This window comes from Haemaphysalis longicornis, unplaced genomic scaffold (genome assembly GCF_048455015.1).
Source record: "Haemaphysalis longicornis isolate Haplotype H1 unplaced genomic scaffold, Haemaphysalis longicornis Haplotype H1 scaffold_1, whole genome shotgun sequence".
NCBI classification, from domain to species: Eukaryota; Metazoa; Arthropoda; class Arachnida; order Ixodida; family Ixodidae; genus Haemaphysalis; species Haemaphysalis longicornis.
Genome location: NW_027526203.1, coordinates 266,383,968 through 266,397,625, shown reverse-complemented (window position 1 = coordinate 266,397,625; position 13,658 = coordinate 266,383,968). Strand labels below are relative to the sequence as shown.

Here is a 13,658-nt window from a genome sequence, read left to right as displayed (position 1 = left end):
TGAACACTGGAAGCCACAGGCTTTAGTACATTGACGTACCAGAAGTGAGATGCCATGCGTTGGTGTGAGCTTCCTTTAATTTTTGTAACTCCTAGCACACGCGCAAGGCGCGCACAGGGCCGTCAGACATGCCGTGGTTGGAGCGCGGAACGGTGGGAGAGGTCGCGTGACACTATCACGTGCCATTCAGCGAGAATGCAGGGGGTAAACACGTAGATGTGCTTGGTGAGTCCACCACCTATCCTCCTCGTGTCCGCGTGGGCTCGTAGCTAAATCGGTAAGACAACGGGCTCTCGCTGTGTTACGCTGTTAGTTCCAGGTTCGATTCCTGTCGGTGCCAGTAAATTCTTTTATTTGTTCGCGGGAGTGTTCTGTTGACACCAACGGTCGCGAAAGAACCCTTGGTGGGTAGAGGTAAAAAGCTTTGCTTTAAAAAGTGGGATTGCGATATGGTGTACAGGTTGCTATAACAGCCCGTAATCAGCTCCGCTCTGTTTTGGCCAGAGTTCATGGTAGGGCAATGCGTAGTCCTGGCGAACAAGTGGTAGGCTGCGGTGTTAAACACGCAAACCGCTATGTTGCATGCGCAACGGGTGTTGTTCGTAGTATTCCATATCGTGTGGGCGAAGGTATGTGTGCTAAACGGGCCGGTGCCTGAACGTGCGTTTACGGGAGCACCAGTTATCTTTGAAAGGTGCTGCCTCTTCCCATTTGGCTTCAAACTGTATTACATGTGGCTGCTGACCGAATCTACACGGCACTGTCGTTTTGTTTACACATGGTCGGCAGATTACACGTGAAGTGCTTGAAGCTTTCCACATTGCGGACAAGGAAGACACGTGCGTAAGCCAAGCGAGTGTGTTGCTCCATGCAAAAGAGATTGCGTATCTCAGGGGCTCATAATTGTATTCTGGCGCCTGTAATAGTTCGCTTTCTTTCTATGTCACTTTTCTCGTACTTTTCTGCCCAGTGGGGTTTTTTTTTTTTTTTGCTTTTTCGTTGTCTGGGTTGTGGTATATATTTCCAAATTGCAGCCTAATAAAATCAGCGCCTGTGCTCTTCTCTGCGTCCACTGTTGTCTGCGCTGGTGCCATTCAAGATGCCTTACTAACTTACCCAACTTGCAACACTTCTGCTGTTAAGAGTTTGTGTAATGAGTGACGTCATTGTTGTTGAGCCAATGCAGTCTTTTGAAAGCGCCAAACGTGTATTTCGCCTTAATGGGCCCTTCAGTACGACGCGTACTCCCACTACTCACGCTCGGACGACTGGCCCTACTCACACTCCCTGTACTCACAGTACAGTATCTCCTTTGAGGATCCTGGGATCCTGGTCGTGAATGTCTGTGAGGTAATATCGAGGGATTCTCCCCACCAAGAAAGCTTTGCACTGAAAGACAAAATCGGAGATTAACTCTGCCTGTAATTTTTTTTTTCATCATGGTAGAACTTGGCAGTAACACTGTGCCGGATCTCAAAAAATAGTAGAAAAGAATGGTAAGCTTGGGGCCTGAAAAAATCCCCGGCCATCTCCACTAACGTGAAACCTGGGGAGGGGCAAAGCATGCAGTGTATGAGTGTATTATTGGCTCCTCGGCGTTTTTGCCCACGGAGATGAAACCGTTGGGGGTAAAGGTACACAGCTTTGCTTGAAGCATGAAGCGTTCTAGCGCGAGGCGTTGGAAAACGAGCGTCCCGGTGTTTTAGTACCATGACTACATGGTAAAAATTGAGATAGACAGGTGATAGGTCACCAGCACTCGTAGTGCTCGCTGGCCAGAAAAGAGAGAGGAAGAGAAAGATTGTGTCTACGGCTGGCGTTCGTTTAGGCTGCTTGGCTACGATTATCGCTCTTAAATAAGGTGGATAATGAATTCCAGATCCTGCTTTCTGATCCTCCTCGCGTCTCGGAGAACGGCGCCATTCTGGCGTAATTTCTTTGTACCTAATTTTGTCGTTCGACATACGGCAGCTGATTGCGTACTCTTCGTTCGACGAGTCCCGTTCGAATGCCAGTTACTTAAACAAATTAGCTAGGAATAATGAATGACAAAAAAAATCACGTTACTCTTTATGCCGAAGTAGTCTCAAATGCGATAGCATACACGGGCGTAGGGGAGGAAGCGGGGATGAATGAATGAATGAATGAATGAATGAATGAATGAATGAATGAATGAATGAATGAATGAATGTGCTTTATTTAAAGGAGGCATGAAGCCCATTGGGGGGAAGGAGGTAAGTGGGGAGGGGATGAAGAGGGATACCACTAAAGTTCATTGTGGGATCATAGGTCCTTTCGTGGGTGTCTTCGTTCTTGTGGGCCGCCTAAAAAAACACATGGTCAGGCCCGCTCTATACTGTTTTGTAGAGACCACTCTCTAGTGCGTATATCGGCCTATTGCTCCGAGTAAGGATGCGTTACTCCGGAGTAGCTGTAAGTGCGCGTGAGCGTCAGATGGCAGTGGCCACTTATCAAGCAGGGCGGCTGTGCCCTTGTCGAATGTCGTACAGTGCCATATTAAATGATACAGGTTAGGCGTTGTAGCCTGCCCACAAAAGGTACACGTGGGTGCCGATGTGAGGGGAGTGGCGCCGTTATACCATTTCCGGGTTACGTCTGGGGTATATGCCGCGTTTGCGTAGGCATTGTTAATAAAAATTTCCTCTTGCCGTCTGAGGGGGATTACAGCAGGCAGAAAGCCCTGAGGGGTAATGTCTTGGAGCCGCTTACGGCTTTCTTGTTGCAAGCGTTAACGATGCAAATACCCTGTTACTGGAGTAGGCGCCGGCGGAGGGTTGGAAATCATGGGAGGAGAGGTTAGGAGGCACTCCCTTGCAGCGTCGTGGGCTTGCTGATTTCCATCTGCTCCAACCGTGTGACCAGGTCTCCACGCAAGTCGAACAATCGTGCCTTGTTGCTGGAGGGTCTATATTAGTGCTATGATGTGATTGGCAGTTTCATTGTGAGTGTAGGCCTTGTTGAGCTCGTGTAATGCTGTATGAGAGTCCGTAATTAGTCTCAACTTGGTGACGTTAGTTGGTGCAGAGTGTTGCAGTTGTTGAAGCACCCCGAGTATTCCAAGGAGCTCAGCTTCTTTGGCGAGGCCGTAGGTGTGCGCAATTTGGCGGCGGCCATTGAGGGCAGGGTGTTGAGGGTATACCCAGGCAATGGCCGCTTGCGCCCCGTCAAGTGAGGCATCTGTGAAGATGTCCCATTCATCAGGACCTTTGTCTTGCTTAAGTTTGCGTATATATCGTTCCCGTACAGCCGTGTTTCGTCTTGGGATTGGTTTCCGGCGCACGATACCGGTTGTTAGACGATCCCAGGGTGGGACTGAAGGGGGTATTAGCGTGGGGTCGACTTCGCTGTTTCGCAAATCACATCGTCTGAGTGCTTAGCCTTGCGGTGTGAGGTCAAGGCGTTGCTGGTGCCTAAGTTGCGTTTCCTCCACTATGTTGGTGAGTGGCGGCAGTTGAGCGGCTTGTTCGAGTATATCAATGCGGGTATGTTTAGGGAGCCCGGTGATTGTGCGGATTGATGCACGGTACAGGATATTCAAGTCCCGTATATGTTTTTGTGGCAGAATGTATGCTGGTATTCCATAAGTGATTCTGCCGACCGCCAGCGCTCACGCAAGTGTAAGACAGGCCCGTTGGCTGGATCCGCCGAATTTGCTTGATATGCGGGAAATTAGGTGCATTGTCTGTCGCCAGGTTGTGCGTATACGGTATGAATCCACGCGTTGGTACTGTTGCAGCTGCTAACCTGGACGCCGAGTAGTCGGACAGTGCCGTTTTTCGAGGTTAAAGTTTCGGTGCCCATTTGAAGTGTCAGTTGTTCGGCCGGGTTTGTTAGTCGGCGTCCATCTATACTCAGGAATTCTGTTTTGCTGGGTGAAAGTTCGAAGTCAAGTTCTGCGAGGGAATTCCCAAGGCGAAATACTGCTGCCTATAGCTCAATTTGCATGCGCTCTTTGCAATTGTAATCAGCCGCTTCCGTCCAGACGACAATGTCATCGGCGTAAATAGAAAATCGGGCTGAGGTGTTTCGCTCTAGTGCGCAAGCCACTCTGTTTATAGCCAAGTTGAAGAGAAGAACTCCTTGGAGAACTCCCCTATCAAGAAAGAAAGTTTGAGGTGTCCACTGGGAGCTCTTGCTGTGGAATCGAATTGGTCGGTGCTCCAGGAAGCGGGGATGAGGGTGGGAGTTCTTATGACGAGGGCTGAAGAAGAAACTCCTCCTACACATCTTTCTACTCCGCACCCCTTATAGTGCGGCCCCAAGATAAACGGAAGGGCATCAAACTAAGGACACTGAACGCCCAGGAAATCGCGGTAGTTCACCGCATAACTTTGCCGCATCAGAGGCGTTCACCATTTAATGCGCCCATCAGGAGAGATACGTTTAGTCTATTTAACTAAAATGGCTTACACGTAAATTTGGATGACAGGTATTTGCCGGTAATTACAAGACTTTAGCGGACGCAAGGTGGGGCTGTTAACAAGTTCTACCATAAAATTCCTTATTCTGCTGTAACTGTACCGCGAGGGTAAACTAGGCAGTATATCCCTAGTTTGTTCGAGTGGGAGTAAAAATCCTATGATTACTGCGGCTGTTGCTTGCTCCGCGCTCTCCTTTTGTAAGGCGTACCGCTCAAAAAATCTTTCCGTGTAACGCTAATTCGGACAGACGCCGCTGTCCGATCCTTGCATACGCGCCCGCACCAGCGCGTATATGTGCCGACGGTATAACGAGTCGATGTTGCCATTCGGGGATCTCGCGGTGAGCCTCGGAGCGGCCAGAAACACCCGCCCCGAGTGATGTGCGACGCGGCCGCTGCCTGTGTTTACTGAACCTACGAGTGGAGGGAGGGAGCCCTTGGACCCGGTCCAAGTGGGCCGCCTAGGCGGCCTGACCCCCCCTTGTAAACCGCGGCTGCTTTCGCGCTCGGTTCCGCTGACGTCTTCGGCGACGTCAACGTGCTACTCAGAGCAAGCGGCGGAGTGGAGGTTTCCGAGCCGCAGTGGCAGTGCACTGGATCAGTCTGGATTTGCGGGGCCGAGCTATGCGCGCTCGTTTCGTCGTTGGCCAAGGGTACCCGCTCAGAAGTCGGCCGCTGCACGCCGGCCTTCTGCCACTGGCAGTTGCCGGGCTGACGTAAGCTGTGGTGGCAATGAAGCTAATCCTCTTTCGTGGTGGTGCGCACTGATTGGCTGGGGCGGCTTGGTTGCCTTTAGCAAGAAAAAAAAATCATCACCAGGGTCTGGCGATTACGCGGCAAGTTGAGCGCCGCGCGCTCAGATTCGAAACCTGCGACGACTGCGCGAAATGAAGAGTTGCTCTCTTTGTGTGAAACCAGAACGCATATTGATTGATTGCAGAGTATAACGCGCCGACGCAATACAGGCGATGAGGCGCGCCGTAGTGGAGGGCTCCGGATTAATTTTGACCACCTGGGGATCTTTAACGTGCGCCGAAATCTCGAACACACGGGCGTTTTTGCTTTCGCCTTCACCAGAAAAGCGGCCACCGCGGCCGGGAATCGAACCCGCCACCTCGTGCTCAGCAGCAGAACGCCTTAGCCACTGAGCCACCGCGGCGGGTTAGATCTAACGCATATAAAAGAAACCACAATACTTACTGAAAACAGTCTCCTGAAGTGTGAAACTAGAACGCTCATAAAAAAAGCGTAATACGTACTGAAAACAGTCTCGTAATTTTTCCTGGTCATTAGTGCTTACAACATATATGTGTAAATAACCGCACCGCACTGGCCTTTGGTATGCAGTTAAAACCCGATCTAACGAAGTCACCGGAAACGGCGGATTATTTCGTTATGTCGAGAACTTCGTAGAATCGGGACTGTCATTTTACAAGCAGCTGATTCCATAAATTCGATGCTTAAAGGGAGGCGCATCCTAGCAGCTACCAAGACATCGTGATTGCGGCGGCCGCGGCACTCGCCGGCCGATAATTCAGCAATGCGCTTAAAGTCCGCGGTAAAAGTAATAATAAAACGCTAGCGTTCTGGGGCAAACGAATTTATTTCCTGGCAGAAAAACCTGACATGTGACTTTCACATGCGTGGGATTCGTTAGCATTGGGCGGACATACTTTTCGTAACACGCGCGTTCAACGCGTCCTCGTTTCTTTCGTGAGCCTGAGCAAGTCAACAGCGGTCATCACCTGGCCTGGAGCGGGCACAGGAGCATCGGCAGTTGTAGCAGTATCACTGATTGAAAACCGGGACTGATGAGTTTATCTCGTAGACCATCATAAAAACGAAACTCGTATTTTTTTTTCTGACGTGGCGCGATATTCTACGTGGCGTTCTGAGATCGTAACTCATTCGAAAATGCTCCATTTTTTAAAACATCTGTTTCTCGAAATACTTCGTTAAATCTGGAATAGCGCTGAATCTATTTCGGTAGTTCAAGTTTATAAAAGCATTGAGCCGTATTTCGTAACCCGAATTCGTTCGTTAGAATCGGTAAATTCGTAAGACCGGGTTCTGTAAGATCGAGTTTTGACTATCTGTGTCAATTTCTTTTGGGTAGCCTGACATGTTGCTCTGTTATTCGTTGCAGGAATATTCATTGAGTGCCGACGTTGCTTATTAGTTCTCATTCAGCTTTACTCTTTACGTGGGATTTTTGCAGTTTGATGCTGGTGATTTTGATGTTTACCCGATATAATAGCGTGCACGTACACACACGCACACACCCGTACGCCCTCTGTCTTCTTATGCGAGTAAACACGCAAATGTGAATGCGCAAGCATGCTATGGCTACTTCCCTCGGAAAATCGTCCGTCCGTAACGTCCCGCGTTGCCCCCACAGAAATACGTGTGGTCTTATGTAGGTGTTAAACGACAATGCCTTGTTACGACGCATGACTTCTGAGACATGCGATTACATATGACTACATAGTTACCGTAGTCATTAAGACTAGGTAAATTCTCACTTGGCTATTTATGATTATAAAGTGCACTTAATTAATACTGCTAGTGACACTATAATGACTGTATCGGGGACTGCTATGACTACCGAATGCTAAGTAAGACGAATTAAGGGCACGTAAAAATTAAGACTGAGTGAGGCTAATCAGCCTAACTGAAGTCACGTAAGGCCAAGTAAAAGTACAGGTGAGGTGTTCTTACGCGCTGTGCTCAAGAGCGGCTGCACTGTCTCGCCGATGTCACAGCAGGAGCACTTACGCGTGCGCGTAAAATAATCTGGATGACCTTTACCCGAGGAAGTAACCGAGAGAATAAAATGCATTTGTGGCAAAATCGTAGAATGAACACGTAGTGTGACTTACTTTAACCGGACGCCCGTATTGAGAAAGAACCGAAGTTGTGCTGACCGGGTGACCTCATAAAAGAACGCGTACGTGCACTCAACTTTGCGGGTCGCTTCCTGTTAAAACTTCGATTTGTAATTATCCACAGTGTTGAATGAGATGGTTGATTCTTCATGGTTGAATTGTCCATATCGGTGTGGCTGAGGTATAATTCGGCGCGGTTGACACCATTCGTGTGATGCGCATGTATTAATGCAGACGCCCGCGGCGCGCTAAAGGCTGCCTTTATGTCTTGAGCTGCCAAGCGGCCGGCAGCGATCAGATGCTGGTAAGGCAAACGAAGTTCTCACTTTCGAGAGTGCGAAAATGGCAGCACTGCGTTGTCTTTGCAATGTTCGAGAAACCTGAGAGAGTTTACCAGGCTCAGTGGCGGCGGTATGGGAAAGCGGATACCTTTGGCCATGGCCTGGAAGGGGTAGGGGAAATGGCACGCAGTTTCCCCTGCCGCTGGTCATTGATCAGGCTGCTCATAGCAGCAGACGCAGACGACCATGATGTGGACGTCGGGAACAGTGTACCTGTGCTTGGTCGAGCCTTTACTTCGTCCGCAGTGCTCAGTCCTATCCTTGCGAGAGAAGCAGTGCGTGTCGGCCGCCGCTGCGTACCCAACGCGAGACAAGCTGCTCGATATCGGTAAAACGTGCGCCGTTGAATACAGCGTGTGCGCGCTGTGATACACCTCCGGAAAATAATTACAACCTTACGCGACAGACGCCGCTCAGCAGAGGAGTGCTGTATACTTTATTCTAAGGTACACATATTATAACGCGGATTAAACCCGTATTTTTATGGTCATACCTGCCATAGAAGGTGGCACTCGTAAGTAAGGACAAGAGTTCCCACGCACTTAACAACTCCGCTCTGCAATAACTATTACTCAGATAAACGTGAAACTTAGCTCGGGTGTGGAGTCGTTCGTGTGGTAGAATGCGGTATGACTGTTTGCAAGTTAAATGTATTTATTATAACGCCAATTTTATTCGTTGTTTAAGGACCACACTTCTCCTTCTGAAGCCTATCTATACGAAAGATGGGAGTGGATAATGAGGGATTATATGAGTGGTTAATGAGGGATCTTCATAACTCTGGCGTTAACTAACCATTACTAGAAAATATGAGAAACGTGGCATCATTTGTTTCATTGTGCGTGTATCAAAACACGCCATACTGTTGCTTTCTGTGAGCGTGCGTGCACTCCTTCCATAGAAGGCAACATATTCGATAGTGGAGATCCAAAGAGAATTTAACTGTTTCATAACTTCATTGTACGCTAAATATTAATAAAGCGACTTCAAATTCGGGAGAGTTACAGAATTGAATTTGTGGACGAACGTAATATAAATGAGTTGAGGAATTGACTACATATTCCACATAGATTTTATCTCTCACCCCTGAGCCGTGAATTTCGACTCACTCACTCACTCACTCACTCACTCACTCACTCACTCACTCACTCACTCACTCACTCACTCACTCACTCACTCACTCACTCACTCACTCACTCACTCACTCACTCACTCACTCACTCACTCACGCACGCACGCACGCACGCACACGGAAATATTTGATGATTGGTTGCGTTTTGTTAAAGGAAAGAGGCTGTAATCAACCTTCATTGGTATCATGTGCGCAAATCGACCTCGACCTCAACAAATTAATTGTATTTGTCAACAAATACATCCGCTACAACGAAACGAGAATCTTTCAAATGCATTTATAAATTATGACCCAATTGGTTATGGTTTGTTTGCTACTCAATATGTCAAAATTGTTAATTGTTAACAATAATTTTGTTGTTAAATTTTACCTAAGGCATTTCGCACGGTCACTGGATGATGGTTGCACATGTCTCACCGTCACAGTTGTAATGTTCCTTCCGTGTGAGACAATATACCATAATAATTTGGCACATGAAAACTTGGGTACGTATGAAAACGGTGTTCTGATCACTTTTGCGAGTCGCTACCTTAGAAACAACCGCAAGGGTTCATGCGCAGTTTAGCCGAAGTCCGCTGCACACGGGTCACTTCATTTCGAGTCAATTGTCCGCCCGTTAACATCCGGCTACGCCTCATAGCCCAGGTGTGGCTTCGGCGCGTAAAGCCCTAAAAAATGATTTTTTTCGCCTCATAAACACAGTACACAAAATACGCGAGGGGCGTGGCAGAAAGCTAGCGGCAATGTTCAGATGTCAGGGCACCGTGGAAATATTAAATGCTTAGCATTTATAGGGCCAACCCACAGTATTTGCTGATGGGTGTACGGTAAATCCACGATATACGTAATTCATGAGATTAGCGTGAGGGCGGGTCGCTGCCTTTTCGTGATTCTCGGTTATGGTTGGTATAGCAAGGTTATAGTCGTGTTAAAAGTGGTTATCCGCATAAAAAATAATAAAACAAGGAACACCAAGGTGAGTGATTGGACGTTCGGGCGGACAGGTGCCATGAGGCAGTCGTGGTTGCGAGGCTGTGAGTACATCTCGCTACATTTCCCATAGCGCAGAAAAGGGGATTTATGTACCAAACCTACCATAACTTGCGCATTAAACCATCTTTTTGACCCTTTAACGCAGGCCCTGCAACAATAACCCGGCGGGTGCGAAGCTGTTAACCGGGGGCATCATTAACTGAGTGGTACATACAAACTCGTGTGAGCAGAAAAATAAACTACAAAACTATGCACTGTGGAGAATGAATTAATCGTAATTCCAGATCGCAAAAGCTCCCGTGCACAACTTTTTTAAGCCGTTCGTTCAGACAGGCGCCAATATCAAATAAAAACGGCAGATACCTGCCGGCGCATGTACGAAAGACCAGCCTTGCCGATCGAAAACCGGCCTGCAAGGTGGCAGTCCTAATTCTCCCCCCTTCCCACACGCCTCCCCATGCTCTCGCCCTTCCCCCGATCGCACTAACGGCGGAAAACATCCCTCGAAATTCTGGATTCGCCAGTCCAAGATTACCTCCTATAACAGGTCAATATAAAACACTGAAGTGTGTTCTTTAAATTTTTGCTTGATTATGTAAAACCCTATTCAAAATTGCAGTGCGTGTGCGTGCACACCGTGCGTAAGCAGCGTTAGTAAAATTCCTCGAACCCATTAAAGGCTAGAGTACGCTCAACCTTTCCGCTATCCGGCGCACCGTCTGCTTCCATCGCGTGATTTCAAGTCAGCCAACGGGAAGCCGCAAAAAGGCGCCTCTCCCAAACTCCCGTGACGTCACCCGAGGCGCGGCCATGTTTGGTGTAGGGAAAAATCGATAAAGGCATTGGGAAAGCCGCTGATTGCGTCATCGGTTTTCGCCTTTTTTTCTCATATCATTGATTGCAAAGCGCTGCACGCCGGGAACGGCACTCCTTTTGGGGGCACCGTACTCTCGTCTACTGCTGTTCCCAGCTCGTGCGCAGTACGTTGAGCAAACCCTGGTTACGCTGGTTCGTAGCCTTTTCGTAGGATTTCGTAGGTGAGTTGCTTCTGTAAATACGTCACTCCACGCTGAGACTTCGCATCCGCCCCCTGTAGTGGCGCAAGGAAATCGACGAATGGACAATAGTGTCTAGCCGTCTTCACGACAGTCTTCCCAGGTAGGTGCAATTTGAGCAATCTAGACCGGTAATCTTTTCAACTTGTATTCCAACAAATCAGCTCGCGTAGTAGCACGAGTCGATACTGCAATATGCTATAATACGTATACGTTGTTTCATAATGTATGAGCGCTGCCTTTGTCCTTCGTGTGCCCGCAACCTGCAAACGCCGGCTTTGACCGACTACGTTCTTCGTTTTGCATGCGTATCAGGTACGAAGGCATAATGCTCAGTATCGTAAAAAAAAAAAAGACTGCTGTTCGGCACGATCCTATTGCGACACTTTGAGTCATACAGCTTACACAATAAGGCCAGCGCAACGACACGTTCGCGCGACATCACGTCGATAGATGACGTGAGAAATCAATAGAAAATGATACAAAAACATGACTCCTGCTACCGCGCTCTGGTGCACTGCGCCACTTCCTCTAGACGTCGACGATCCGACCCACATGGCGCCACAACGTGACGCGTGCACTACTTTCACCTCGTCCAGTCGTCTCTCTTGATGAAAAAAACGTCCTTCAGATGACGGTGCTCCCATCCATTCACAGCGGGGGGCTCTCGTCCACTCTTACCTGCATAGGAAAAGGTGCCTTCAAAGCTACTGCAGAATAAGCTACATAAAAAACGTACTGTACCGCCGGCAGAGCTCGACAGAGGCTGCGCTGGGCCACTCAATATATAACGAGTCCTTCCTGTCTCGAGGACTTCGTTATAACGAGGGTTGCGGGGGCGAACGGGTTACGAACTGCGATTTTATTGACGTTGGGGCAAGCCTGAGTAGAAATAACCACACACGCGGAATACCACCCTCCTCAACCTATCTCTCTCTCTCTTTCTCTTTTATTTGGGCCAACCATACAAATTGCAAAACACAATTGCGATGGGGAATAGAAGCCCCTCCCCCAAGGAGGTTTTGCAGGTCATTCCGTCGCGTCACGCTGTTCTGGATGAAGTAAAATTAAAAGAAAGCCTAATTAGGTTCTGTCAGACTACGTTTGATTAGGTTTGAATTAGTTTTAGATTGGGTTTAGGTTAAGCTGGGTTGGTTTTAGGTTTGCTGAGGTTATGTTGATACAGCCTTTTTCGGTAGTTGATGCGACGGAACGACCTTCAAACACTCCCTCCCAGCCCCGTGTGTTGTAAAGTAATGTACAGTTTCGAATGGGTTTGGGGTTGTGCTATAAATGTGCTGTAAGCAGGGTTTTATGCAGAATTTCGATTTTTGGGGGGGGGGGGGGGGGGGGGTGTTAGGGGGGTGTGCATAAATCCAATCCCAGGCTGTAAGCAGAAAGCCCAGCGTTTTTTGGCGGGCCAGTGTGGCAAATTGTTAGCGGATGCAGTCCCCTCAGTAACTTGCGATGCATTACTGTTGCATGAGGCTCCTCCGGGGCGACAGAAATCGAAAATTATCGGCGATAAGCGATCATTTTCATAAAAGCGTAGTCTGTAAAAACGTTTACACTTGCTGCATCAGCTCGAATAAGACGAAACCAGGTAATAAAGGAAACGCCTTTCACTTTTATTTTTAGGCACAAGTTTATGCCGGTTTTATTAGCGGGACACTGACATGCATGTCTACCTATGATTTAATGCCCTTACATCTGCAGCAAAGCGCATTATTACGAGTCTTAACAAACACGCGGTAGCAGCACGAAATATGAGAGCATGTCAAATATCCCGAAACGACTGAACGGCTATTGAACGCTGGTTTCGGAGAACGAGCACCCACTTTCGCGGAAGGTAGCCCTTTTCAAATTGTAACAACGAAAATTTAGCCCAATTAGCAGATCTCCCCATATTGTTTGTTTAAAGCTCAGCAACTCGGCAACCTATTCGGGTGATTTCGTCATCCATAAAAGAGCGATCGCGGCCGAGCGGTCGAGGCCACGTCGAGGCCCACGACCGGCTTAAATGGCACGCTGCGCCTGCGCCACGCTTGTTATTGTGATATTTGAGCTGCCGCCACCTGGTGTCATTTCATTGCAACGACCGAACGGCAGCTTCAGTTCTGTGGCCTAGGTGGCGCTAGGCGTTTGTTTTTTCTTGTTTGATTTTGGTCGACGTGTTCATTGTGTTGTGTTGTCCCGTGTGTGTGGTGGTGGTCGTCGTAGGTGCGTTTAGTGGAAGATTGATGCGTGCTTCGTCTGTCCAGTTAGTAGTTTGTGTGAACTATTGTTTCTTGTTAGCCGCGACGAGTTGCGTCTTTGTTCAGTAATCGTCTCATAAAACACCGGATGGTCGTAACTATCGCTTCTCTGTGTTGACTCCACGATTCTCTGTCGGCATGGTCGTCCATTCAAACCCCCTGAAAAGTCTTGGTGCGTACCACCTTTGTCTCCTCTTGTGCCCTGAATTGTGACATTACTGACCAATGCCGAGCTTTTTTTTTTCCACAGGCGCTTGTGTTTGCCATCTTAATGTGGCCAAAAGTGCGAATTGCGTTCACTTTTCGGAAATTCCAACGGAGTTTTATTTGTTCTATTGTGTCCCTCTTTTTTAATCAATTTGGTTTTCCCGTTAGTGAGTGTCGCGATGTCGAAACGTAGGAATTACAGAGAAGATTACGTACTAACGTAGTCCACAGTGAGCGCCAGCGCTTTGACAAGTGTGCAGTTCACTGGGCTTTTTGAACGTTCGTAGTCGCCTGCCCTTGACAATATGGGGTGCCCCTGCGCGCTCCTCAAAAAGTTTCCGTTCAGAAG

At 48.4% G+C, this 13,658-nt stretch overlaps 1 protein-coding gene and 1 long non-coding RNA gene across 6 annotated transcripts in view; one reads left to right on the top strand and one right to left on the bottom strand.

Annotated features, from left to right (window-relative positions):
- Positions 1–11,932, bottom strand: part of LOC144145445 (uncharacterized) — a 61,617-nt gene extending 49,685 nt beyond the window's left edge. Inside the window, exon 1 of the long non-coding RNA XR_013317499.1 lies at positions 11,438–11,932. This is a non-coding gene — a long non-coding RNA (uncharacterized LOC144145445). The remainder of the gene's footprint in view (positions 1–11,437) is intronic.
- LOC144145404 (long-chain-fatty-acid--CoA ligase 1) overlaps positions 1–13,658 on the top strand; it is a 130,521-nt gene that overhangs the window by 57,495 nt on the left and 59,368 nt on the right. Inside the window, exon 1 of one of the 5 annotated variants that reach the window (XM_077677042.1) lies at positions 10,787–10,950. The exons of 3 other annotated variants lie outside the window; for them this stretch is intronic. Coding sequence is in view for 1 of the 2 variants with exons in the window: in XM_077677019.1 (XP_077533145.1) it covers positions 13,241–13,274 (34 nt within the window). In the remaining variant the exon portion in view is untranslated. Of the gene's footprint in view, positions 1–10,786; positions 10,951–13,015; positions 13,275–13,658 lie in introns of those variants that run through there. One more of the 5 variants, XM_077677019.1, reaches the window with a different exon arrangement.